At 46.9% G+C, this 26,600-nt stretch overlaps 1 protein-coding gene across 2 annotated transcripts in view; it reads left to right on the forward strand.

Annotated features, from left to right (window-relative positions):
- Window positions 1–5,202: 5,202 nt before the first annotated feature.
- The window catches only part of LOC146197245 (monocarboxylate transporter 12-like), a 33,009-nt gene continuing 11,611 nt past the window's right edge, over window positions 5,203–26,600 (forward strand). Inside the window, exons 1-3 of one of the 2 annotated variants that reach the window (XM_084599046.1) lie at window positions 5,203–5,427; window positions 19,797–20,006; window positions 25,448–25,588. In XM_084599046.1, coding sequence (XP_084455172.1) covers window positions 19,823–20,006; window positions 25,448–25,588 — 325 coding nt within the window. In that variant the 5' untranslated portion in view covers window positions 5,203–5,427; window positions 19,797–19,822. The remainder of the gene's footprint in view (window positions 5,428–19,796; window positions 20,007–25,447; window positions 25,589–26,600) is intronic. The other variant, XM_084599047.1, reaches the window with a different exon arrangement.

Genomic DNA, 26,600 nt, shown 5'->3' on the forward strand with positions numbered 1-26,600 from the left:
ATCTACATTGGTCAGACGAGGCGATGTTGATGAAAGGTTAAGGGAGCACGCACGCTCGGTGGCCACTGGAACGGGGTGTAACATTCCACTGCATTGTAGGCACTGTGAGCCTACGACTTACGCTCATGCAGGCCTGTACAAGAGTATTGATTATCCAGAGTCGCTATATATGCTGTTCGCTCTCTGTCTACGATGAACTCATTTTCCAATCGAGCACTTCGAAGTGCAAGCAGTGCGAAGTGCAGAGTGTAAGTGAGAGTGGTGGAAACTTCTGAACCGAATCGCGCTTTTCACGGGCGATCAGTCAAAGCCACGTGAATCACGCAGGTGGCATCTTGTCACATTCTGTGGACACTCTGTGGCCATGCTACCCATGCGGCCAGGGCCAGATGAGGGCCCGGTTCAAAAACCAACCCCCCCTTTCCATCTCTCTGCCCCTATCTTACCTCGCCGACCTTACTGTTATGCTTGAGAGTTGACACGCTTTAGGATTTCCTACAGAGAACACACCCCATATTTACTCGAAGAATCTGCGTGCGGATTGTTTACAAACATTGCCTGAGCAGATACTTTACCGCAGAGCACACGGACAGACCAACACCTGGGCTGAGCTATTCTAGAAAATTACAGGACACGCACACCCTCCTTCAAAAGTCAAGATACGCACTCACGAAAAATAAATTTCTCGAGTGGTTATTTTCTTGGCTAATTCGGTAGCGCATGACGATTGGCTGTGTGTGCACGTGCACAGATCAAGTAGAGATGGGTCTTGTTCATAAGCTGGTCGCAAATACTTACCTTAAGTACAATGCCAATCTTATAACAGTTTTGTGAATTCTTCCAGCAAGACGAATTGAAGCTCGCTTTAGGCTGTGTTTCTACAGAAACGGTGATACAATGTTTCCTATAGTGACGTACAGTACAGCAAATATTGCTTTCGTAATGCTGTCGTAATGCAGGGAGGTTAAACTTTTCGAAATGATGGCTCATGTAGAAAATGAGATCGCTAATGAAACTGGCACAAACTTAAATTTTTAACACGTTGTAATAATCAGTAATATATATTTGCATTTATACAGATTGTCCACATTCACAAAGCCAGTATATTTACATTTTGCTCATAACTTCCACTTTCAAATCTGAAGGAAGCACTTTTACATGCATCGCACACCTTTTCTGCTTTTAATTTACAGAATGAATTTAGATTTTACGAAATAGCGTATGCAACTCACTCCACCGAGAAGCTGCCGCCGCCGTAGACGGCGGTCGGAAAAAATACGGTGAGCACTAAAAATAGGGTGGACACTTGCTCCGCGTTTAAGTGAAATATAGGACAACGTCACTGGTACCTCTTTTTCGCTTCCCCATGCCGATTCTCGCTCGCGTGCATGCACTCTCCTTTAAAACAGGATAAGATAAAAAAAATATAAAAATAGGATAAAATAGGATTTTAACAACGCGATACCAGGAATATGATGATTCGAGTATTTTTTTTTAATCAAACATCCAAGTCCGCCATTTATTTTTTCAGCTCTTGGGGGGGGGGGGGGGGGGGGGGGGGGGGGCGGTTCATTTGAACCCTTTGAACCCTGGATAATCTGGCCCTGCATGCGGTGGGTCCGCAGCTGGCTCTGCGCAAGCTGCGGAACCACACGCTGAAATCTCACGCTGCGAATGATCGAGTGATCGTTCATATGGAGGCAGCAGCGTGTCCCCTACGGGACGCCATTGCTGCCGCACATGTAGACGATTCGACGACGAAAGTAAAACGTCATTTTTAAGTGCCATCGGAGATGTTTCCGCAATAACCATATTGAGGGGATAAATAGAACCATAATATAATCAATGTATACTGTACCCTGTATAATCGCAGATTACCCTTTGGGAATTTTAGCAGCTTCCTCCTGCACAAAAAGATGGCTGTTTCGAGAAAATAAAAAAACGCAAGTGGAGTCTCTGACTTTCAACGTCACGCAACAGGGAGTTACATGCGATTTTAATCCTCTGAACTTTGCGGGCGAGTGAGAGGTGCCTGATCTAAAGAGCGGGAATGTGGCCGGAAGCGCTGACAGAGTGCGAACCGCCCGTGAACGCGGGCTCGATCCAGCCACAGTGGCTTTTTAGAGGCAGACTAAATGCAGAAACAGCCGTGTGCTGTGCGATGTCAGTGCACGTTAAAGGATCCCAGATAGCCTAAAATAATCTGGAGTCCTCCAATACGGCGTCCTTCATAGCGTATGAATCGTCTTGGGACGTTTAGAATTCCGTTTACCGGATACTATTGAAAGTCCCGGCACCAACTACTGGGAGCGCATTTTGTTCAGAACTGTTGTGTTGCGTGTACATACATCGACCTTCAAGCGGCAGTCAACGGCGCCCCGAGTTTGTCGTATAGAATGAAAAATGTAGAGCTATATACAGTCGACGAACATAAGCATGTAATCTGATATTGTCTAATGTGGGATATTGGGCGAGTCCTCTACACAATAAAGGTCTGTGAAATTAAAAAAAAAAAAAATTACCGCACGGCATCAAGGCCCGCTTTTACAAAGCGTAACGGATGTTCCTGTGTGGCCTCGTGTATGTGTGTCTGGCTCGGGACTCAAAGGTCCCGGAAGGTTTGGTTTTCGACCAATTACCCCAATTTCTTTTCAGCGCAATTAATTCAATCTGTATGTTTACTTGCCCAATGATATTTAAGTCATGTTGCGACATTCTAACCTTCAGTCATCTCATGTATTAATCATCATGTCGTTCCACAGCTCCATGTATGGCGTCACGGCACCTTAGTGGCGGCCAGGCAGGATACGAAAAGCGAGAGAGAGAGAGAGAGAGAGAGAGAGAGAGAGAGAGAGAGAGAGAGAGAGAGAGAGAGAAAGAAAGCATTCTCACTAAAGAACCGCACTAAAAGGAGGGCATGGCAAGTTCTTTTTATTTCGTCCAAGAAAAATGGCGGTCGCAGTGATTGCCACTGTTCTATCGATTTCGCACTGCTCCTCTTTTTTGGGCCGTCCACTTCGTGAAGTGAAGGCCTTGAATTTTGCCACCAATGATGTGGTTGCAATCCGGATGAGCTCAGTTAAATGCGTTTAAAGAACAGGGGATGGAGGAAGAGCTCACGTTCCAGACAGTTGCAAGCTACACTGTATAGCCACACTAGGACCCGTAAGAGCCACATGGAGCTCGCCTCACCGCCGCAGTTTCGCCACCCTTGCTTTGGGTAAATCCGACTGCAGTAGCTACTTCCTTCTTTTTTGTTGCTTTTGTTTTTGTTTTGGGCGCGCGTTCGGTTAATTCAAGCTAAATTGGCGGTCCGTTATCAAAGGTGAGCTGCCATCATCATTATCATCATCATGGGCTTCGCTAAACGGCTTTCCCTCAAACCTATCGCGTTATTGTTGAACGTGAGAGCAGGCATACAGCCTTGACGAAGTGGCCGATTCACTGAGTCCAGCGAGAGCGAAAACAGTTCGGACTTCCCAAACAGTCGCACCCTATTGACAACGATCGATTGTCTCAGACAGCTCGATCGCACTTTCGAAGTACGTGGCTTCAGAAAGGCCCAATGGGCAGAAGGTGTGCGGCGCTTCGCATTCTCTTATCTCAGTAGCGGTATAGCAATCGTCGCTGTTCTCTCTCAGCACTCGAACATTAGCGCCACGATGTGTTTTCCTGTCCTATGTCCCATCTTGTATGTAGAACGCTGAACTTACACTTAAACGCCTCCTCTGCCCAATCTCGGTGGGATTTGCTCGTTGAAATGTAATGCCGCTCAAAGAAACGATGAGCGATTTCATTTTTCCCGTAGCTCCTCTTTTTTTTTTAAAGCAATATTCCCTCACCGGATTCCTTCAGTGCAAAGTAGCGAAGCGTCTTTTTCCCTCATTCAACCTCCCCGCCTCTCTTTCTTTTTTAGCCGGTCTTTGTTTTGTAAGTCCATTTTTGCTTCCCTCTTTCTCCCTCTGCTGCTGATATCTGCTATGTCGGGAAACTACAAGAGCTCTAGTTGGTCATCATCATCATCATTATCAGCCTGACTATACCCACTGCAGGGCGAAGGCCTCTCCCATATTTCTCCAATTAACCCGGTTCTGTGCTAGCTGCATCCACTTGACCCCTGCGAACTTCTTAACCTCATTCGCCCACCTAACTTTCTGCCGCCCCCTGCTACGCTTTCCTTCCCTTGGAATCCAGTTTGTTACCCTAAGCGACCATCGGTTATCCTCTCTTCGCACTTTGTCTTAGTATGCTTTTAAAGTTTGCACAATGAATATTGATATGGTTCTAGACAATTTATTACAGCCTCTCAGCCTCTCACTGAACAACCACAGTATTAGCGTACTAGCATATCTCTCGCTCATTCCCTTTATATATGGTTGTCAGCCTTTCAATATCTAGATGGGACAGATGCGGGTTGAATAGGGGCAAGATAAACTTGATCTTGACATGACGTTCACCCCAGGTGGCCTAAGAAAGCATTAGAAGGGTCGCCTCAGACCAATCTCCCTATTCCAGAAGAGCAAAGCTTTGTGTCATTATTAAGACTGCTGAAAAGTAAGCAGCCCACGGCCTCACCCTTATCGGTTTAGTGTGGGTATAGACTACGTGTCATCTACTAATTAGGCTTATTGCCTTTATGTCGGAGCGATGTGGGCAGCCGATGTTCAGTTAGTTACATAGCAGGTAACTATAGCCTCCAAGTAATCAGTCCCACTGTGAGTATAGTACGAGCAAGCATGGTTGGCGACTTGATGCGCCCATATTGAGCTCAAGTGGGAAGACCACATGCAATATGCTGCTTCCTAATCAAGCGCTCTACTGTTGAGTAGTATTTGCCTACATATTGACGGAGTGCACTTAAAAGTGAAAATTTTTTATCTTTTGGCTTGCTGCCAACAGGCGCGTAAAGCCTGGGTTGTCGCTCTCCCGCGCAAAAGTCCAGCGAGGAATACGGTGAAGCTCAGGCAGCGCGGTTTTTTGAAGCCGGTTAGCTGCACGTATATAAAAGCAACCTTTCACAGGCAGCCAAAACATATTTGATGTAAGTGTTCTTGCAGGGCGCAAAAGTTCAGGATGACAAATGGCTTAGAAGGCCGGTTGACCGCGCTCTCCCCGGACGTCTTGGTCAAGGCAACACCGGCGCAAGCGAAACTGGCGAAATGCGCTTTCGCCGCGACCTGGCGCGTGGGTTTACTACTCGCTCTTTCCGGGCCGACCCCCGCTGCTTCCGCGGCTGCGTCGGCAACGGCGCGTGGCGGCGGCAACCCGCGCGGCTCGCCGAGCGTCGTCACCACGGCCGCGCCGCTATCTGCCGTCGCCCGCATACCAGTCGGCGTCGTCGATAAGTCCCCGTTCACCCGCCCCCATCGGCGACGAGGAACGCATGCGGGGAGCTGCGTCTCCTCTGCCCGTCTCCAGCTGCATAGGGTGAGTCACGAGGGGGACGTATTCGTGCTTTGACCCGTGGGCGCGTTCGCCGCGGCCTCGTTACGTTCGCCTCGCTATGCGGTGCGCGAAGGGCTGTGTCATCCTGTGGACTCTGCCCGATGTTGTGTATAGCGTTGCGCCGATGGCAAACGCAACAAGCGCCCCTGCTGCTCAGTGTCAAGTTAGCTACAGCTTGAGCTAGCATCGCACCATCATGTGTATGTTCAGCGCGTGCTACCAGTATTCCTGTGCCTGATTTCCTAGAGCGTTCGTTCGACGCTTCGGTATTGAGGGCCCGGTTTCGCGCTGAAAACCTGGTGGACGCGACCAAGATCAGCTTCACACAGTGACAGTGAGTTCTTCGACATGCGCGGGACGTTGTCTCCAAGCCTGACTCGTTCTCTGTGAAATACGAGCCCTGATACGTCAGTTTGCGTATATCAAATAACTGACGGGAACTGAAAACATCTCGAATACTGAACTGTTTTCTATATGTATTCGCTTGTATCTTAATTATTCCCCTCATTGATTTATTGATGAGCCGGTTTCTGAGCTTCACGAAACAGACGGGAAACACTTAAAGAGAGGCAAAAGGCAACTACAGAGGTTGAGAGCCATCACAAAAGCAACTACTTGCTGGCGGAACACCATGTAGCATGAGTTATTTCGGCTCCTGGCCGTTTGCCGCCAGTATCGAGCTCTTACGCACACTTCCTCATGGGGATTGCAACAGTTGTTTACCACAATTGATAATGTGCATTTTTCCATGCTTCTGACCAAGGATGCGGCTTAATGCGAAGCAGAAAAGCACTACTCCGTCAGATGGGCGTTTGCCTTAGTGTTGACTTCGCATTTTCGTACCGTTTTTGTGGCGTCGCTTATGAGCATGCCGTGGCTGGTTGCTGATGTGTTGCTAGTCAGAGGTGCAAGACTAAAACAGCAGTAGCTGTTAACTATTCAGCATAGCCCACATGTTGGATCTACGTTGGTGTCAGCACACTCTTTTCTTAGCATGTCAGAAGTTTGTGCATGGTTTTTAATGTAGCTTCTTTACGTGCAGTCTTGAACATGACAAACTTTGCTGTCTGCTGGAAGTACTACAGCGCCTTCTAGATCGCTTTCAGGTTCGTAGGTGAGGGGTTAAAGGAAGGTATAAAAAAACGCTGGTGCAATTTAAATGTGTCTAGGGTTACATAATTGCAAAAGAGGGCAGCAAATTATTTTTAGGCTTTTTCATTGCAATAGAGATGCAAATAAAAACTGCAATTAATGTGGTAATTCTATACTCGCGTTTTATTATCGGATTCAGGGATATACTAGAGCAGTACCGAGGCTCACCGCCGTAATCAGTCCACATACCAAAGCTGTGGTCTCCCCAAGTTTATTGAGGTCTTGAAGCTCTGCGAATGCTAACAACCGTTAGCATGTGGGTATGTGGGCAGTCTGTGCCACCCCATTCGTATATTGTGCTACTGTGTCCTCAAACAGCCCCGCCGCAGCGGCTCACTGGTTAAGTGCGCTCGACAATTGGGGCGGGCTCATCCCGGCTGCGGTGGCAGCTTTTGGTAAGACGCCCGTGTGCTGTCGATGTCAGTGCACGTTAAAGAACCCCAGTTGGTCGAAATTTCCGGAGCCCAGCACATGGCGTCTGTCATAGCCTGAGTGGCCTCTGGGCGTTGAACCCCGTAAACTTAAATAGTGTGTCCTCAAATACGTAATGACAGTTCCTTCGATCGGGTTATGAGCGGTTTTGACGAGGCTCCATCAGAATGCATATTTCGCTCTACCATATAGTTCTACCCTGTTCATTATGCTTAGCGCAGTTGCCAAGCGGCCGCTGCGATATACTAGCTCTGCCGCCTTTTCACCGCTTCTTCCGCTTGTATTTGGCGCGCTTTACACCGGAGCACCACCGACGGCACCTGTGGCGCCTCCTATCTCTGTTTATAAGTGACCGCTCAAGGGTCGACATAGTCCAAGCGGCGGGAAGTTGGAGGCGCTGCGGGTCAGTGACATTTCGCTCGGAGAAGCATGCCAGCAGACGTTGCCGGCGCGTGAGTGCGAGCTACGTGACAAGTAGCATGTTGGGATTTTCAGGCATTGGCTGGCGAGTTCCAAGAAGGCCTAATGTGTCCATGTAAATAAATAAAAAAAAAGAAATAATTAAAGTGGCTTCACCAATGTGCGCGAAGTCCTGGTGGGGAGGGCTCGGTTACAACGCGGTGAACGCGATGCTCAATATCACAGGGCAAGACTAAGAGTACTAAAAAAAAAAAAGAGTTCCACGCTCACATGTAAACCTGCTACGGGCCACTGGTACCTCGCATATATTTGTTTGCAACTTACAATACTGCCTCGCACCTTCGTTAGGCAGCTCCAATATCAATAATTTAGAACAATTAACCCCTGGACCAAGTTGTTTGAGGTCAGGTATTTGTCGAGATAACTATATCAGAACCTCCACTTTATGAGTAAGCTCAAGTAAGCAGACTTAGCAGTAGTCTCCCCCTTTTCTTTTTCCATCCTGAATTAGTGACGGCCTCAACCCCGCGTCATCGTCACAAGTTCGGAGATGACGTCGATGGAACATGCTGTTTAATCAGGTCATTCATCATACTATTGGCCAAGACACGGTAATAAGGTGCAATATTAGCTTTGTTTTGTTCTAGCTGCGTATCACGCGTCCCTCTGCTGCAGTCAATATCTAAAAATACATGCTTCGTGCCATGACATCACCTGTTTAGTCTTTATTTTTATCTCGTTAGCGCATGAAGACACCAAGGCAAGACAAGAAGAAAAAGTACACGAGCGCCTTTCTCACGCTTTTTGTACGTTCGATCTTTTGCGGTCAATGACGCCATTTTATCTGTTTATTTAAAACACCCTCAACGCCTACAGGTGTCAGGGAGCGGTGCTGAACAAATGCTTGGAAACACACGAGAAGATATCGGAGAGCAATATTTTAGTGCAAAGATGATTTTTATATCTCAAAATAACGGTTTGAGGGGCTAGTTGGGGCTGCATAGTATTCAGAAATGTGGCGCAACAAACACAAACACAAGAGAAGAGACACAACACACGCGCATACTACCAACTGTAATAAGGATCTGAAAACAGAAGATGTACTTGAGTGTAGAAGAAGAGAAGTGGTGAAGAGGAAGTGTTTTCAGATCCTTATTACAGTTGGTAGTGTGCGCGTGTGTTGTGTCTCTTCTATTGTGTTTGTGTTTGTTGCGCCACATTTCTGAATACTATGATTTTTATAGTCGCGGAGACAAAGTTAACCCAAACGCTCTTGTATTGGCAGCGACCTGCGTACGAAGGAGACTGCATTCTCATGCATGTACTATCCTCGACAAAAGTAGGTTTAAAAAGCTATCAGTTTTGCATAAAGGGGTTCCGACTTTATAAGAGTAATTATTCGAGAGGGCGGAAACCGAGGCGGTGAAAGCAGTTCGTCACTTATGGAGTGTGTTTCTTCCCGTTCACCAGGAACTAACAGAGAGCGCACGAAGTCGTTGCTCAAGCGAACGCGCTTCCTGCTTCCGCGCGTGCTGTTTTTGTCGGTGCCGTTTAATCGTCACAATGTCAGTCTCAAAACCGGAAGTAAAAGCAAGTTCAAACATCTACATTTCGCTTATATCTCTATAGAAAGCTTGCACAAAAGCTCATAACTTTGCTGATCGATGTAGTAAGATAGGAAGCGCTATTTTATTTTTATTTCTCTAGCACACGGTAGCAAAATAGAACAATTGCATTGCTCGTGTCGGTCGGCTGAGAGAAGCCCCCATTTTTGTTGTCAATCGTGTTTACAAGTGTAAAAGTCAGGATCAAAAGTAGAAAGCATCCAAATCAAGATGTTTATTGCGACAAATTGCGCTCTCATTAAAGAAATAAAAAAATATATACGAGAACACTTATGCATCGCCTTAAAAGTAGACGCGACAGCGCCTTTAGCGGCGCCTGTTCATTCATTAAATTATTTTTCTGGTCTAAATACATAAAAATTTTAAATTATCATTACAGCATCCCTAAACACACGTTAGCAATTGTCATATGTACACCAGTCCTCTAACATGCCTGATGCCAACGACCCTTCGTGGCCTATTCACAATGTCAATATATCATGCGCGTTTTCCAAAGAATATGTAATCCAATTAGAAAGAACATCTCTAAAGGCTGAGCAGCAAATGTCTCCGCAGTGAGGTGTCGTATTGAGTGCGGTGCCAAATTAAGTCTTCTTTTTGTGTTTTTTCAACAAAGGACAATTTCTATAGGATGATTGTTCATTTAAGGGAATTAATTGTATGCACAGGCCAAGTTCGAACCGGAGTGGCACTCACTCTCAGTGGTGTGCCCTGAATTGCCTCTTGTTTACAGCTTTGTTCACTTGGCGTGTTCTATTGCACATTGTTTGGTTCGATGCTGTTTTCCTAATAATTTGTACATAGTTCTTGTACATAAAACATTGTTACAATGTAAGAAATACCGCGCAGAAAAAAAAAAAAAGCACCATTTCGCGACCTATGCGTTGCTTGCCCGCCTATTATGCAGAGGACCTGGGCTCGAACCCCTACGGCCAAAAATTTATCTTATTGAATTGCGTATTTTCACCTACGCTTTTTTCTCCGTTTCCTGTTACGGCGATGCCTTCTTTACCGAACGAGCTGTATATACAGGATGTCGCGACAGCCGGTTGCCGAATCAGAATGACGGTAGTTCTTAATTGCACCCTATAAATATGACTTTCCATGCAATGACTTACACAGTCTGCAACATCGCAAACGACATCACGCGTGATCACGATTGCTGCATAGCAATTTAGTCACGCTCAAAGCATATACGAGGCATAATAACTTGCCTCACTTGGCAAGCTGAAAGCGATATAAGGCCACGTGCTGGGGGGTGACAAACAAAGAGATTTGGAAAAACAAAGATAACAAGTCATCTCCCTTCTAACGCGTCCAAGCAAAGGACGGCACTTGGCACAAGAAAAAAAAAATAAAAGCAAAATAAGCAAGAGCAAGAAACAGCGAATTATACTAGCGTCGGCTAACGCAGATAATAGAGGGCGTCACTCGCGAGATAGGCACCACTTCCGTTTATGCACGGCGCCACCGTGGACTTTTACTTCATCGGGAATCGCCTTTTAGAATCTTGTGCGGATGAAACCCACGCCACCTTTATTAGCCCTTTTCAACTGCAGGCGTCCGGGCTCATAAATGTCTATGTTTTTGTATGCTTTGCCTCCTTGTAATATAGGGAATTTGGTCTGCTGCTTCTATTTTAGGGACAAGGAGATTATAATATTATGGCACTCCTGCAAACTCGTCAGGCGTGGCGACTTAGTTGCTTTGATGTTAAGATGCTGATTTCAAGGTCGTCGGAACGAATCCCGGCTGCGGCGACTGCATTTCGAAGGAGTATATGAAATCTGAAATACCAGTGTGCACTGCAATGTCAGCGCATGTTAAATATCCTTGTGCTGACTGAAATTAATCCGTAGCCTTCCTGTATACGGTGCGTCTCACATGCCGGGTCGCTTTAGGTCGTTGAGCTTCACGTACCGAAACCAGTCCCATGTCATCGTCTCCGCACTGAAGGCAGATCGATGACAGATCACAGATCGATGACAAGCTGAGCAGCTTCATAGACTGATCTGATAGAGAAGGGGAGCACCATAGATGAGGTTTGCCTGCTCGATCGCAGAGCCGTGCACAAGCAGCTTGGCGAGAGGAGCAAGCTTCATTTCATGGGCGCTCCCGACAGGGCTTTCGCAAGCCCCCTGCTTGAGTCTATATACATTTGTTGACGCACTCTGTCGAAGGCACAAGCCGCGTACGCCAGCTCACTGGTATGTGTCGAGAGTATTTACAAACGACATATGTTATCAGTCAAACGCACCCCCCTAATCCTTCAGAATGTGGTCGAGAGCCAAGCGGCCGACAGCATGTAGTGTTTAGGCGCGCATGGAACAATTGCAGCGCTCGCTGTCCAACTTAAGATCTCTATAGCCCATATGTCGCCTTGGGATGTTAAATCGAAAAATACCATACCATACCATACCATACCATACCATACCATACCATACCATACCATACCATACCATACCATACCACACCATACGAAACCATACCATACCATACCATACCATACCATACCATACCATACCATACCATACCACACCACACCACACCACACCACACCACACCACACCATACCATACCATACCATACCATACCATACCATACCATACCATACCATACCATACCATACCATACCATACCATACCATAACTATGCCGCTTTACTTGACAGACTGTGCACCTGACCTTGCATTCGCGTGAACTGGCTGTTGGGTTCACATCAGCCGGAAATTGTTGCCCACAGAAAGTGCGCATGGAGTGCGTTGTTGAGGAAGACAGCCGCCTTGTGGCCTATCACGAGGTATTGAGCGGACTGACTGTTGGCAAAAGGGTGGGTGGAGGGCGGGTTACATGCGAGTGATCATGTGGTTTACTATAGCATACGAAGGTAAATTTGAGCCTTTCACGGTTGGGAGGATGCGGGATGATATCTCGATATGTCAGGCTGGCAAATAGATTTGCTTCGTGCAGTTCAGTTACGAAGCTGGTCGCCGAGTGTGTTGACATGGGTGCTGCGCAGCACGCCTCTCGCGTTTTTTGGCGTTCTTCTTGTAAAGAATGTTATGTTCCGGTGATATGAATTGTTCTCACCTGCAGCAATTTCTAAATGGCAGATTTCATCGTTCCTGACTTCGCTCGTCACAAGATTCTACACGCGTTTTACATGCGTCTTGACTTCTTTACCCTCACTAGGAAGCCGGGCGGCAGCTATAGAGACGAGTGGCGATGCCCCACTTTGAAATTGCCTTTACTGTTGCCAGGTGTTTGTTTCCGAGCAAAGAAGCAATGAATTTTGGTTTGGCGTACCTTAACACGAGGCCGGCAGATGCCCAGTGCGAGTCAGTGTAATCGAAAGTGTAAGACAATTCTTCGGTGTCGAATTCTATCGTATCGCTTGGGTCGATGGCCTTGGCGCAGCCGATTGGGACAGGGATCCATGACGGGTCGGAGGCAAGCGATGGATCCCTGCAATCACTCAGAAGGCCCTTTTTAGGGTGTACGCAGTGAGGACTTATTTCGCAGTTATTTACAAAATATAGTCGGATGTTTGCAGAAGATCGAGCTCGATAAATCAAGTCCAATCGAAGTTCATGCTCAGATGAATCTCACCAGCATGGTCGAGCTTCAGTGCGTCCTGGCAACGCTGGGAATAGGCATACGTGCTGTCGAATTGGAGCAGGCAAGTTCTTCATCACAACACGACATTATCGTGACTCCTTAAGGAGTCACCAGTCCCAAATCAACGTTGCATGCTTTTTGGCGCTTATCCTAAAAAAAAAAAAAGAAAAACAAAACGCGCTGGCCTTAAACGAAAGGCCTACCTGAATCACAATGGAAAGCACAATGGAAAGAAATACATTGTAATTTTTTTACGTGTATTTCTACGGGTCCAACTGTGGCCCAGTGCCCTCCATTCAGGGTAACGCGCCGGATGACACAAAACTGGGGGTTATAAAAATACACCGGTCTCAACATACGTTTCGTGCTTAAGCATTCGGTTCTCGTATTTAGGTTTTTTTGGTGAAGAGATAATATCCTAAACGTGCTGTGAAATCAGAAAAAATATATTGAAAAGGTTTGTTTACATATACTCGCATGGATTACGTAGTACATACTTGCTACCTCACCCGGAGACGGCAGTGTCATAACATCCTTTTTAGGTAGAACGACAGGAAGGAGAGGGCTACGCACGATGAAACGAAACTGAATAAGGGTTCAGGGAGCTTCAGTCCGCAAGCAGAGCCAAAGTTTCAAGAAGGCCCTGTTCCTCTGGGCCCAAATGAACAAGTTACCTTGTCGAAACGTTGGCGTGCGAACTGAGACTCGTCGTACCCTTGTTCGATTCTGTTTCATACCATCCTTCTTAGGTCACATGTAGGTGCTGTCGTTAGCGGTGGATCAGTTACGTGATCTCTGTTCATCGAAGATGGCGTCCCTTTGTGCGTGGTAACAAATTCGGTTGTCGCAGAGAAGTCCACGATGGAAACAAAGCGCAGAAGAAACAGCGCTGAAGCCAACGCGGATCCGGCACCTGGTGGCATCTGGTCTCTCCCCCCATAATCCGCAGTCATATGCTGTTTGGATGCAGGGACTGCATCATCGTTCACTCCTCGACTTGACTGCATCAGCCAACCTTTTTTAATTTATTTGACCACACCCTTCATCCGTCATAGCATTCTTTTTATGCCCTGAGGCAATAAACATCGCAAAAAATAAACAAAAAAAAACCACGAGGATATATCGCCGACGCTCGTGTTTCTTTTGCGCTTTGTTTTTATTGTTGAACATACATCAACTTGCCCAAATTTCCGCGTCGTAGCCCAATGTTGGCCAGGAATAAATTTCCAACTTCACCTCAACAAGAGTTGTTGTCGGGCTAGTTGGCTTGAATCATGTAATCATGCGCATAGCATGTTGGCTTGAACCATGTAATCATGCGCATAGCCTTAATGGCATTACATGATTCCAACTTCACCCGTACTTCCAGTGAGCGGACGTTTTGTTAAATGTTCTCTCAGTTCGCGCCTAAATGGGGATTTCTTGAAGCAAACCTTCACTGATCTCTGAAAAGGTGTTTGAAGGCTTCCTTGCACGAAGGGAGCGCAATGGATTTCGGTGATATAATTTCTGCTTAAAAAAGAAAAAAAAAGCTCAGTCCTGTTTCTCATGCATGCGGTCGCTTCTAGCATTCCTGTCGGCATGGCGTTAACGTTCAAGGATTTGCTAGTGATTTTTATTGCGAAAGCAATACTACTCTAGGTTTCTAGCCTTCAGCGTAGCGCGGCCGGTAGCCACGTCTTACCCACGTGACGCTGTGACGTCACACCTCACGTGACGCTAGGGTGAAAGCTGGGCTACCAACTCAAGCGGTCGGCAGAAGCTGCGAATTTGGGTCTCGTTTCGCATGGAACGGTTATGCCAGAATCATCCTGCTAGGACCTTGGTATTCACGTTACCCCTATAGGCCACTAAGGCACGTTCATATGGGTTGGTTAAAGTGGGGCTTTATATGTGGGCTGAGGAAAAAGAAAAAGAGAAGAAGAAGAACGCTCGGTCACCCGCAGCTAATGCTTTCGCTCAATATTTGGTTCAGCAGCGTTGAACCCTTGTAATTTTTCAGTTAGATCTCGAGAACGTGCAGATTAGGTGAAGATGAATGAAATAAAATGAAAACCTAGAAACCGTTCGCCCCTCATTCTTCTTAAAAAAAAAAAAAAAGGAAGTGGGAAAGTGGAAAGCTTAGTGTTCCATTAGTGGAAGGTTTATCTGATGTGTGCTTGATCCATCTGCACTGCACTTTGTTGGGCTGTGTACTTTCTTGTAGTTTTCGGAGAACTGTCGCGTTGCGGGAAGGTCGTCCCAGTTTCTAATTGCCCTTGATCTGTGTATACGCGTATGATGTCGTCGGCTGATCGCGGTGTGAGTTTTTAACCTTGCGGTGGCTGTTGAGTTCTATGGTCAAATAAGTAACTCTTCGCAGTAGATGGTGCCTGGAATAAAGATGCGTTTCTTGTTTTGACAGAAGCAACTGCGTGGCCACACATTGAATCCAGCGTTTCACGTCAGTATAAGTGTGGTTGTAGGGCGTGTGTTCACCAATAACACATTCAAATATTAAAAAAACTCAGTACTGACTTAAGATTTTGCTATTTTGCTTTGTTAGTTGCGTACAGTCCTGTTCAACATGAACCAAAATGTCGTGCGTTGACCAAATCAACAGTGGCTTCGTGCAGCCATTGCTGAGAATGCATACCAACAACGAGACGAGGCGCTTGCCTGCTCCCTTGACGATGCCACTCTCGTTATCTCATATCCTCTTGGTACCTGCGCGGCGTAGACGAAGGTCGCTGGGTCAACTGAGACCAAGTTTTCCAACCCTGAATATCTTGCGTTATACCAGCAATACGTAGCTTTAAATGTGCAAGATTGTTGCTAAATGCTGCAGGGAATCTCGGTGCCCCGACCTCTGTATGCGAGGTGGATGTGCAAGCTCAAGCGAGGCAGTGATCGAGGCCGACTGGATGGATTTGGAGGCCAGATGCACCACGCTAGACTTGGAGAGCGAACAACGAGAGGGGTAGCTCGCTTCTACCACACCGGGGCCCCGGTGGCTGCTTCGGGCGCCCTCGAAACGCGTCGCGTCAGTAGAAGGAATGCGCGCCCACTACGTCGTACGGGCGCGGGGGAGCCTACGCGTCACGGCTCAACGGCTGGCGCCGGGAAGAGCGTTGCGTGCGTCTGCCGCTCTCGCAAACGCGACGGGTTTGGTGGCAGCACCGTCACCATCTACAATAAATTGATGCAATGCGCATTCCTTTGACTTGGTAGCGCAACATGAGGTCAGGAAAGGTGTGCTCACTCTCACTCTGGCGCATGGCCTTTACGGCTCACTCACTCACTCACTCACTCACTCACTCACTCACTCACTCACTCACTCACTCACTCACTCACTCACTCACTCACTCACTCACTCACTCACTCACTCACTCACTCACTCACTCACTCACTCACTCACTCACTCACTCACTCACTCACTCACTCACTCACTCACTCACTCACTCACTCACTCACTCACTCACTCACTCACTCACTCACTCACTCACTATTTCTCACAGTGAGATCATGCTAAGCTGCTTAAAAGTTAAAAACGTCGACACAATCTGCAACAAAGCAGTGAATGCATCGAATTAAGTATAATTCGAATAAAAATCACGCGTAAAAGCTGGTGTATTGCAGATTTCGTTCACTTGTTCCCATGCCACTAAATAGATTTTTTTTTTTTTCGTCGAAGTTAAGGAAAGCTGGAAACTTCGCGCCTTAGCGCTCAAACGCCATTTTGTATTCACTGGATGGAACCCATCAAATGTCGTTTGGAAAACAATATATGCAAACATTTAGCGCATAAATCGCCTGCGACAATTGCGACGCTATGCTGTGGCGGTCTCAGTGGCTGCTGATCAAATGATACTGTTTCATCAAAGAACCACCCTGCTAAGAGAGATTATTTTTCCTGCATGTTGGAGATTTCACTCTGTAGCGACCGTTGCGCCATATATATTCGGCAAGGCTGACAGCACAGCTCTTTTGCGGACGGTAAAATTGATGCGTGTACACATGGCTTGCCCCGCCGGGGTGGTGCAGTGGTAAGACGCCCGACTACTGTGCCGGAGTTCCCGGGTTCGAACCCGACCACGGCGGCTGCGTTTCGATGGAGGCGAGACGAAGAGGCGTCGTGTGCTGTGCGATGTCAGCGCACGTTAAAGATCCCCAGGTGGTCGAAATTACTCCGTAGCCCTCCACTACGGCTCCTCTTTCTCTCTTTCCACTTTCATTCCCACCTTCCTCCCTTCCCTTACGGTGCGGTTCGGGTGTCCACAGAGCAAGTGTGACAGTTACTGCGCCTTTCCCTTCCTGTGAACCAATTTAATTTATTTACACATGGCTTCTTGTGGGTGCACACCGTAAGAATTACTACATTCTGACAGCCTGTCCTCTAAATATGTTATAGGCGCCTCGGTTTGAAAGGAAACAAGTGGGGCTTCAGGTTTCTGGACGAGGTCGCCTCGCGGTTAGAAAGCGGGACATGGATATGAGTGCGGCGAATTTCGGGCTGTAGCAACCGCTACGTGTACTAGCGGTCTGCGTCCTTGCCGCGTGTCGCATAATTCAGAGCACTTAAGAGCGCGCTTATGCGTCCTCACGCTAAAGTAAATCCGGAACCTTTAACACTATATGGCCCGACTCCTGTACTATCCACGTGAACACCGCAGGAAGCTGCACCAGCAAAAGAAAGCGGTCTTCCAAGAGGTGAGAAAGTACACTGAGACATATTTCACAAACCTAACCAACCAACTTCGCGCTCGAGGAAGCCGCTATGTTACTTTGCACGAAAACTCGAAAAACTAATGGCCTCTGTAAGGTGCCTCAGATACTGGATAAGGTGGCCTTTAATAAGAAAGCTCGGCGTGTCGTGTCAAGCGATGTGAAGATGTGCCATCAGCCTCCACAAACAAGTTACCTTGTCGCAGCGCGATAGTTTATCACGTTGTGGTATTGTGTGGGGCTTCGTTGGAAAGGTTGAAATCTGTGCCATTAGATGCCAAAGTGAAGCACAGAGACTAACCGAAAAAAAAATTGCGATCGGCACTCAGATCTTTTATCCTATGTTTTATATCCCCTTATAAAATATCGGTGCCTTGTTTCTCTACAAAGATATAGGACCACTCAGGAAACGTGGAGACACCTCTTAAAGACCTCGCAGGTAGACTATAGGGGATTTTTTTTTTTTTTTTGTAACGTTCATGGGACAAGAAGTTGAGGTACTGTGTTGAAAAATTGTACTGTACCAGTTGAATTACTTTATAGGTGGTGACTAAAGGTACATTGGACGGACGCGGAACAATTTTCTGTGTGGGTACGTCCAACGTATCTGGCCAAGGTTTTTCGTAGTCCGGCCGTTTGAATAGCGATCGGCAGTCGTTTGATTTGAAAATTTATTGGTTTGATATATACGACGATAGTTATACCTGTGGTTTAAAAATGTGATCGACTGCAAGGAATGGGCGACCGGCGTCTTGTGTACGTACTACGAGAGCTTCTGTAAAGAAGCGCTTGGCATGCTACGCGCTCGACGAACGCCATTTCTTCTGTTTTTGCTCAATTTACCGCATGTAATCTGCAGCGCGTGCAAACTGCAAATTACTGCAGTCTGTTTACATGCAGGCAAGAGACAAATGTGATTTTATGCCGTGTGCCTAACTCCGATTCCAGAACTTGGAGGCTTGTTTTCTTACAATAAGTCGACGTCCTCATATCAAAGTTGAGTGCGCGTGGCATCGGTGTTGAAAACATCGTAGCTGTATATACATGACTGCCGGGGGCCTTTCGGCTCCCCGTCCCGCGGAGTTTTATAAACACCATGTCGTAGAACGTTCGCGCGAAAGACCCGACCTGGGAAGTTTCCTAGTTTAAAAAAAAAAAAAAAGTAAAACAAACAAACAAAAAAAAATCGTCTCTGTTTGTCCAGAAGCGTCTGGGACACACTTCCGTCTTTCCCCTGCATGTATTGTTGTGGAGCACATGTATCTTCGCCTACGTAGTCAGGTCGGCCTTGATATTACCGCGGTGTAGCCGCAGGCCTCGAACAAATTTAACCAGCTATTGCTTTTGCTATAGGCCTCTGTAACAGAACCTTAATTTCTGAACACGAACATCCTTCCTGCCGGCGAAGGACAGCTAGTATAACAACTGATGCGTGTTAGTGAACCTAGGCGGGCCTGCCGGCCGAGAGGCGTGTTTTACCGGGTAACGATGCTGCCTTGTTATAACGGTGCTTTGTTATTCGAATATTCAAGTATTCCGCGACCTTCACAGATCGGTGCGGAATATTGAAGACATGACGCTTCTCCAGCTGTTTACACTGCACGCCTCCATCTTGCAAAGGCAGGGATGCCAAACCGAAACTGCGTTCTGTCTCCAGGTTCATCTAGTGTTTTAGTAGCTGGTAGACCTGCTAGTACGTTGCCCTCTTTCGCTGCATGGACTGAGTGAATGCGGGCCTTAGTGTGAGTATATCAGCTTTATGTCATGGAGTCGTCTCACAGCATTTGAGCGGGACGCGATTGCTGTAACTCCTGCCGCGTCACATCACTCGTCGCGTACTATTGATGCTGCAAGCGAGCATGGGTGCATTTCAGCACTATCTGCATTTGCATACTCTGTCGCCTGTACACAGCACCGCACACATACACTGTGTGTCACTGTGTCAGGTCCTGCCTCATTTTCTCTGCGATGCTTATTAAACAGTTCTGCATGACGATCCCCATAAATCCACTTGTTTTGTAAATAAATCACACTGAATTCCGATGATGGTCTGAGTCGTGGCAACCGGTTGCTAGTCTCAGGTGGGACGAAACAGTGGCGGCTGCAGGCGATGCGGGCTTTTCAGTGCATGCTTTGGTCAGGCATTAATTGAGCCTGTCCTTTGCAACATTTGCATGCACCCCCGGATGCTTAATGGAAATAAATATAAATGACATCGTCTCATGTGCGCTTTTAGGAAGCATTATAGCGCCCGTCTACAAGTTATTTTGCGCCTATTTACATTCTGCCTTACGGTGATTGACTGTGCTTTATCTCCTTTTCACCTTCTTTTAAGTATGGAGTGCATCAGACAAATGCGTTGTTTAATCTGGCCGGCACCTCCACTTTTCGTTCCTTACAGCTTTCCCGCTCTTTGTAGGTGGAAGCATGGGGCCCGACTCGGCGCTCGGCTGGCTGGTGGTGGCAGCCAGCGCCTGGGTGGACCTGTGGTGCGCGGTACTGCCCGCCAGCAGCGGTGTTCTCTTCGTAGCTATCGTTGCCGCGCTGGAAGTCAGCTACGGACAGGCCGCCTGGCCTCTCAGCCTCATCAACACGCTCTATCAGCTCACCGGTGGGTCTCACTTATAAGGAAATTGTTTCGCTGCTTTGCCGTATCGCACACAAGGACTCGCGCTTTCGATAGTACCCGTAGTGCCGTCTGCAGCTTTTATATGACTGATGGTAGTTGTAAGGAATCTGTCTCGTTGCTTTGCTGTATCGCCTACCAGGACTCGCGCTTTCGATAGTGCCTGTAGCGCCCTCTGGAGCTATGGTCGATAGCAGTTGGTTCCCGTACAGAGGCTGCCCCGTAACTTGCACCAATTAAGCGGTTTCGGTGTACGGAGCATCTCCTTTAGATTAAGACAAGATATCTTCATATCGTCCTCACTACCATCAAATTATTGGTCCGTTTGAATCCGCAGCAACACAAAGTGGTCCAAGTGATATTCAGTTCGCCCTTTCCTCCACCAGCCTCGGCTGCCCTGTCCCTATGAAAATAAAGAGGGAGATGAGGAAATTCAGAGAAGACGGACAAGGAAGGGCCCTAATTTGCTAGCCTGCACTAGAGGAAAAAGAGAGGAAATGTAAAGGAAAGAGGGAAACCTGAATTAAAAAGGTATAGTAAATGGCGGATTCATATAATCTATGGGAGGCATGATGTCCCTTTAAAAAATAAATGGCGCTTTGCAGGCCTTCAGAGCCTATGATCGCGAGGGCCTTCAGTTAAGTCAGCGGGTGAGGGTCAACACTACACAGGATAGCAAGTGTCGCTCCAGAATAAACGCTGTTCTTGCATAGCGTAAGTGTTCAATCGTCCTGGAAATCTCGTGAAATTTCCAGAATATCACCTCGCTAACCTGATTCTCTCTTATCTTTCGCTGTGTTTTGGAATTAATTGTGTTCATCAAAAGAGTCGCACGATATCTCGGAATACGCCGTTTACTCCTGAAGTATTTCGCTCAATTCATGCTCTTCGCACTGTGTTTCTTGGCCTAGCGTACATGGACACTAATATAAGGGGCGTTTTGTTCGGACGCGTGAGTACAGCAACTACTTCCTGCTGAGTGTTGCACCACTTGCTCAAGTCAAGTGACGTTTGGGGAATGTTGGCCCTAATGTAAACGGCAGCTTTTCCTGGTGTTTCGGCCTCTGCTCTTGCTCGTTTATCAGGGATAGAAGGACAATGGTACCCTATATATCCTGTTATTGAATATAACCTATTGTGCTCCTGTATCAAGAACGCCCATGATTGTAGCTTACCGTACAATAATTTTGTATTTATTTCCCCAACTTTATTACAGAGCCCTCTGCAGTTCCATTGTGTAATCTGTTGCCACTTGTTTCGGCTACTTCTATCCATGATGTAAGCTGCTCTGAATGAGGTGTGTCAGTTGCGTAAGCGTGTCCAGTACCGCCTTCCAAATAGGTATGTTATCGGCAGGTTTACAATTCGGAGCATCCACTAACCTTGCTGTCGTACTGCCTGCAAGCGTTTCTTTCTGTTTTTCTGAGCTCTCCTTTCGTCGTTGCGCTATATGTGCTTTCTTTTGTCGCAGCTGTGCAATTTGTGCTGAAAGCATCGCAATTTCTTTTTCTATTGCATCCTGCTGGCTTGTGCAGTCTTTAAGGTCCGGAAAATCATCAGTAGTGAATGCCACTGTGCTCCGTTCCACATCCGTTCCTCCGTTAACCCATCCGTAATCTTGGATGGGTTAAGCATATTCGCCATTCATACCCTGGAATTGCGATACTAATCGGTGGAGATTTTAACGCTCCGCACACCGTATGGGGATATGATTATGATTCTAAAAGGGGTGATCAAGTTCATACTGCCTTCACAGAAATGGAATTTACACTGCTAAATCATCCAGGAGTCGCAACACTACCTGCAACACAAACACGCTCACCAGACTTGACGTGGTGGAAGGGCCCTGGTGCACCACTATGGCAGGCGGAATTAGATGCGTGGGGTAGTGATCATGTCCCCATTGGTATTGGTCTTAATTTGGGACATATGAAGAAAATTCGAAAGAAAGCGTCTGTTACACATTGGGATGGTGTACGGCAGGATACTCGAACGCATTCAGTTAGCCCGAATACTCTCGTTACTACCCTTCAAAAGGTACTCAAGGATCACACCATTACAACTACAGTGAACGAAGATCAGCCAACTCCCGACCTGCACCTACTAAAACTTTGGGCACGCCGAAAGCGGGCCGAGATACAGGCTGGTCGCCATCCTGAAGACGTGCAAAGAAGAATTGAGGTAAACAGAGTGACGGCACAGGCACGCCGATATGAAAAACAGCTGGCTCATAGGAGATGGGATGAGTGGTGCAGTCGTTTGGGCTCAGGAACGAATAACAAGGCCCTCTGGAGGACTTTCCATGGCATGGAAAAGAGGCGGCAGGTTAAAGATCATGCAGAAAGTATTAGACTCGCATTACAGCTTACACCAGAAGAGTTTGCAGATCAGGCTGCTGCCCTTTTCTTCCCGAACCACGCACATTATCCGGCGCCTTCACCGACAGTGGATGCGGTTGATAAAACAGGAATAACATTACCATTTACAAAATTGGAGTTATTGGCTGCTATAGAAGAAGCGAATGGTAAAACTGCGCCTGGACATGACGATATTCCTTATGAAGTATTCAAGAATTTAGAAGGAGCCGCAGTTGACGGCTTGTTGGATGTGGTAAATGAGGTATGGCAAGGAGGAGACATTCCACTCGGCTGGAAACACTCGGTGGTGGTAACAATACCAAAGGCTGGGAAACCTCCCACAAGTCTAGAATCTTTGCGGCCTATCTCGCTAACACCCACAATTTGCAAAATCTATGAAAAGATGATAGCCACCCGCCTGTCATGGTGGTTGGAAAGTAATAAAAAATACCATGCTCGACAAATTGGGTTCCGAACAAACCTTGGGACAGAAAATGGACTGGCTGTGCTCGCTGAAGAGGTCATACACGTGTCGCCTTATAGCCACCTAGTGCGCACTGTAGTGGCTACCGACATGGCGAAGGCATACGACAACGTGTTACATGCCAAGATTCTTAGCAACATGGAATGTATGGGCATTCCCTTGCAGGTCATAAAAGCAGTACATAATCTGCTTAAGGACAGGACGTTTTCTATCCGGATAAACGGAAAACAAATTGGCAATTACACCTCGAACAGAGGCGTGCCACAAGGGTCAGTGTTAGCACCTTTATTATTTAATATCGCACTGATCCCATTGGCGTGGAAATTAGCTAAAATACCAGAAGTGGGGTTCATGATATACGCAGATGATGTCACGATTTGGTCTGTTCATAAACAAATTGACAGACAGATTCGGCATCTGCAAGAGGCTTTAAATACCATAGATGAGTACGTGCAAAGTGCAGGCCTGGAATTATCACCTCAAAAGTCCAGTTACATTCATGTTGCCAACAAGAATGGAAGAAAACAATTGGCAACGCAAAGAGTCTCCCTAAAGATTGGAAATCAGGCACTGGAAGAGGTGGACGAGTTGAGAGTTCTTGGCCTAGAAATTCACAAATCCGGCAAAGGAACACAATGGCTTCATAAAGTGAAAAAAGTAGCTGCGACTTCCTTAAACTTGATAAAACGCATTTCGTCTAGGGGAGGAGGAGCTCGAGCGGACATGGCAAGACGTCTTGTACAATCAGTGTTACAGCCGAGGATACTATACCAGGCCCAATTCCAAAGACTCACGAGGCGGCAATGGGCAAAATTGGAAACAATAAATAGAAACGCAATGCGCACTATCACGGCCTTACCAAAACTTACCCCTATCCCTATTCTCCAAGAGTTTGCACAGATAAATACGTTGACAGAATTAATTGAGCAACGAGAGGCAACAAGGGATATGAAGCGAAAGTACGTTACGCCCATAGCATCCTTGTACAACGAAGTGGCAGTTCGAACACCACCAATGGCTGACCCCCCTCCTTGGGAATTCACTACTATCACGACAAACAAGACCACTCGGCTTCGTCGCAAAGAAAAGCTGGCATCTCGACCTCTGGTTGATGCACTTCCAGGTACCTTAATTGCATATACGGACGCATCAATTATAGAAAATGGCGGTAGAACAGCAGCTACTAGTCCAACACACAGCGAACTAAAGGTACATAAAGAATATCTTTTAGAATACCCGGACCCGCTTGTGATGGAACTCTATGCAATCCGCGATGCTATGGAGGCCATAAATAAAATAGATTCGATAACAGAAGCCCACATCTATACAGACTCCTTAGCCGCCATAAAACAACTAAAGAAAGTGACGAAGATGCTATTTGTTACCCAGGAAATCCACGCACTCAATAAAAAAACAAAGATAAGCATCCAGATACATTGGACACAAGACAATGCTGAGAACGCTGAGCAGAGAAAAGTTGACCACCTCACACACGAAGTTCCACACACTAATGCGCCCCCCACCAGGCTCCCTTTCGATGCCCGCTCCGCTGTTTCCATTTTAGCATCCTCTTTAAGGAAAAGTACACGTGCCCTCATTCCCCCGTGTACATTCCCACTCCCTCGTAACTTAACGAGATTGGAGGAGGTTTCCCTTAGAAGGATAAGAGCTGGGGCGGCCCTTACCCCGTCGGTAAAATGCCGATGGGAATCGCAAGCTGAAATCGGACCAACAACATGCCCAAAGTGTTCCACACCAGCTGCAGAAGTGGATGTTCGTCACCTGCTATGGACTTGTGCAGGGACAAGGGAATCAAGGACAAAGATTCTGCGCGAAGTGGGTCTAACCACAACAAGGGAAGATGACTTTTCTAAATGGCTCACCGACAACGCTAAGAGCGGGAGCCTGCTCCGGTTCCTCACGGAAAACCATTTACATGAGTTTATATAATATGTCTTATGGCAAGTTTGCGTACAAAAAAAAAAAAAAAAAAAAAAAAAAAAAAAAATGCTCTTCGCGCTTTGTGAGGCTACCGTTATTCTTTTTGTCATAGGAGATCCCCCGGGCAGCGTATACGTCGGAACTGTCGTTTGTAATACTGATAATTTCACACGTGTATCTTACGACGACAAGGAAGAAGATAATGATGAAAGTTAAAAGATGTCTCGAAAGCTGAGTTCAAAACAGACCGTTTACACGCTGGTTGTGTTAATCAAAGAAAAAAAAAAACTTCAATGCAATTGTGGTCTGAAACACCGGCCGGAGGAACAGATTTGCCCGCGCCGATTCGGGTTCGAATGTTGCTCTCGGCTGTTAAGTTTTTAGATATAGCACTAAATTTCCGACGCCAGGTGTGACAACGCACCCCACCTTGGCCTGCCGACGAGTTCCTTACGCTGCAACGTAATTAAAAGTACCTTTCTACGCTGGAGACAGCGACAAATTCCGCTGCCGTTACCGTGACCCTAGCATACGGCGCCACATTGGTTCGTGAAGTGCAGATGCTGACATGTGCCTGTTATCGTTTCGTTTCGAATATGATATAGAACAGTAGAGAAAGAGATTATAGAACTTCGCCTCCGCAGGTCCCGTGACTGGTGTGCTCATCGTCAAGGGCTATGTCCGCATCCTGTCCGTGCTGGGGGTGCTCCTGACGGTCGCTGCCTCAGTGTTCTGCTTCGTCCGGTTCGACTACATTGGCCTGCTGGTCTTCCTACCGCTGGCGGGTGAGCTGCTCTCGAGCGCTGACTCAAACTTTCTGGCCTGCGCGCTGTTTCTTTCGTAAAGTTAATAAGTCACTGTAGGCTTACTACTATTAATCCTGATGTCTAGGTCGTGCTCAACTGATGTTGGAGGTCAATGAGAGGAAGAACGCAAGGTCCTGGGAAGGCTATGTAACTGACGTCATGCCGCTTCCGCTTTTAACGCACAAAGAAGACTCAGAAGCACTGCCACGAATGGATTGCGCAGTATAGAGCCCGCTTGTTTTGGGACGCGCAGCTTTTGGCCGACATGACGTATCATGCAACGAGGGGCTTCGTCTTTCGAAGACCAGCTCTCCGCACAACGGAGAGAGATCGTAGTTAGATTTATACATGTTTATGTCGTAATGAGAACAAGACCACATTCAAAATGAATGCAAGTAGCTGCACCTGGTAGCGTTGAAAAGATTATATATTGCGCAGAGGTCTCGGCTCTATTTGCAGTATACATATATAGCACCTATCTATTGGGAGTCTCTGAAAGTCAACTTGGATATTGTCTAAAAAAAAAAAAAAAAACGAGAATGAGAGCTGGTGGGTCGGTGATTACTTCCGTTCTTGTAAAAATACTTTAGTCTGTATTCGTTTCTAACGTTAACCGATTTTTTATGTCATCGATCAACTTTGTCGAGCAGAGGACTTAATGTTTAGGTGACCAGTGATAGAGATTTCTTCAGCGAGGTTTTGTTGGCTGTGCCATGCCTGCAAAAGCGGCGAGATAGTGATTGCCACATTGCTTGTGCCTCGCTTTGTGGAGACCACATGAGTACGCCTATTAATATATACTGTGCACAATAGTGGAGGCGGACATCGTACTGACAAAATATGCTCAGCCCGAGCTCTGGACAACATTCGTAAGGAGTGCTTTCTCGGACAGTCCGCACTTATGATAGGCTGCACACATAGACAACTCGCAGCGCTAAGTGCGTGTGATGAGATGCAGTTGCTTGCCCTCGTGTTAACAATCAGCAGTGGC

This window comes from Amblyomma maculatum, chromosome 3, assembly GCF_055883805.1.
Source record: "Amblyomma maculatum isolate TAMU_Amacu chromosome 3, ASM5588380v1, whole genome shotgun sequence".
NCBI lineage: Eukaryota > Metazoa > Arthropoda > Arachnida > Ixodida > Ixodidae > Amblyomma > Amblyomma maculatum.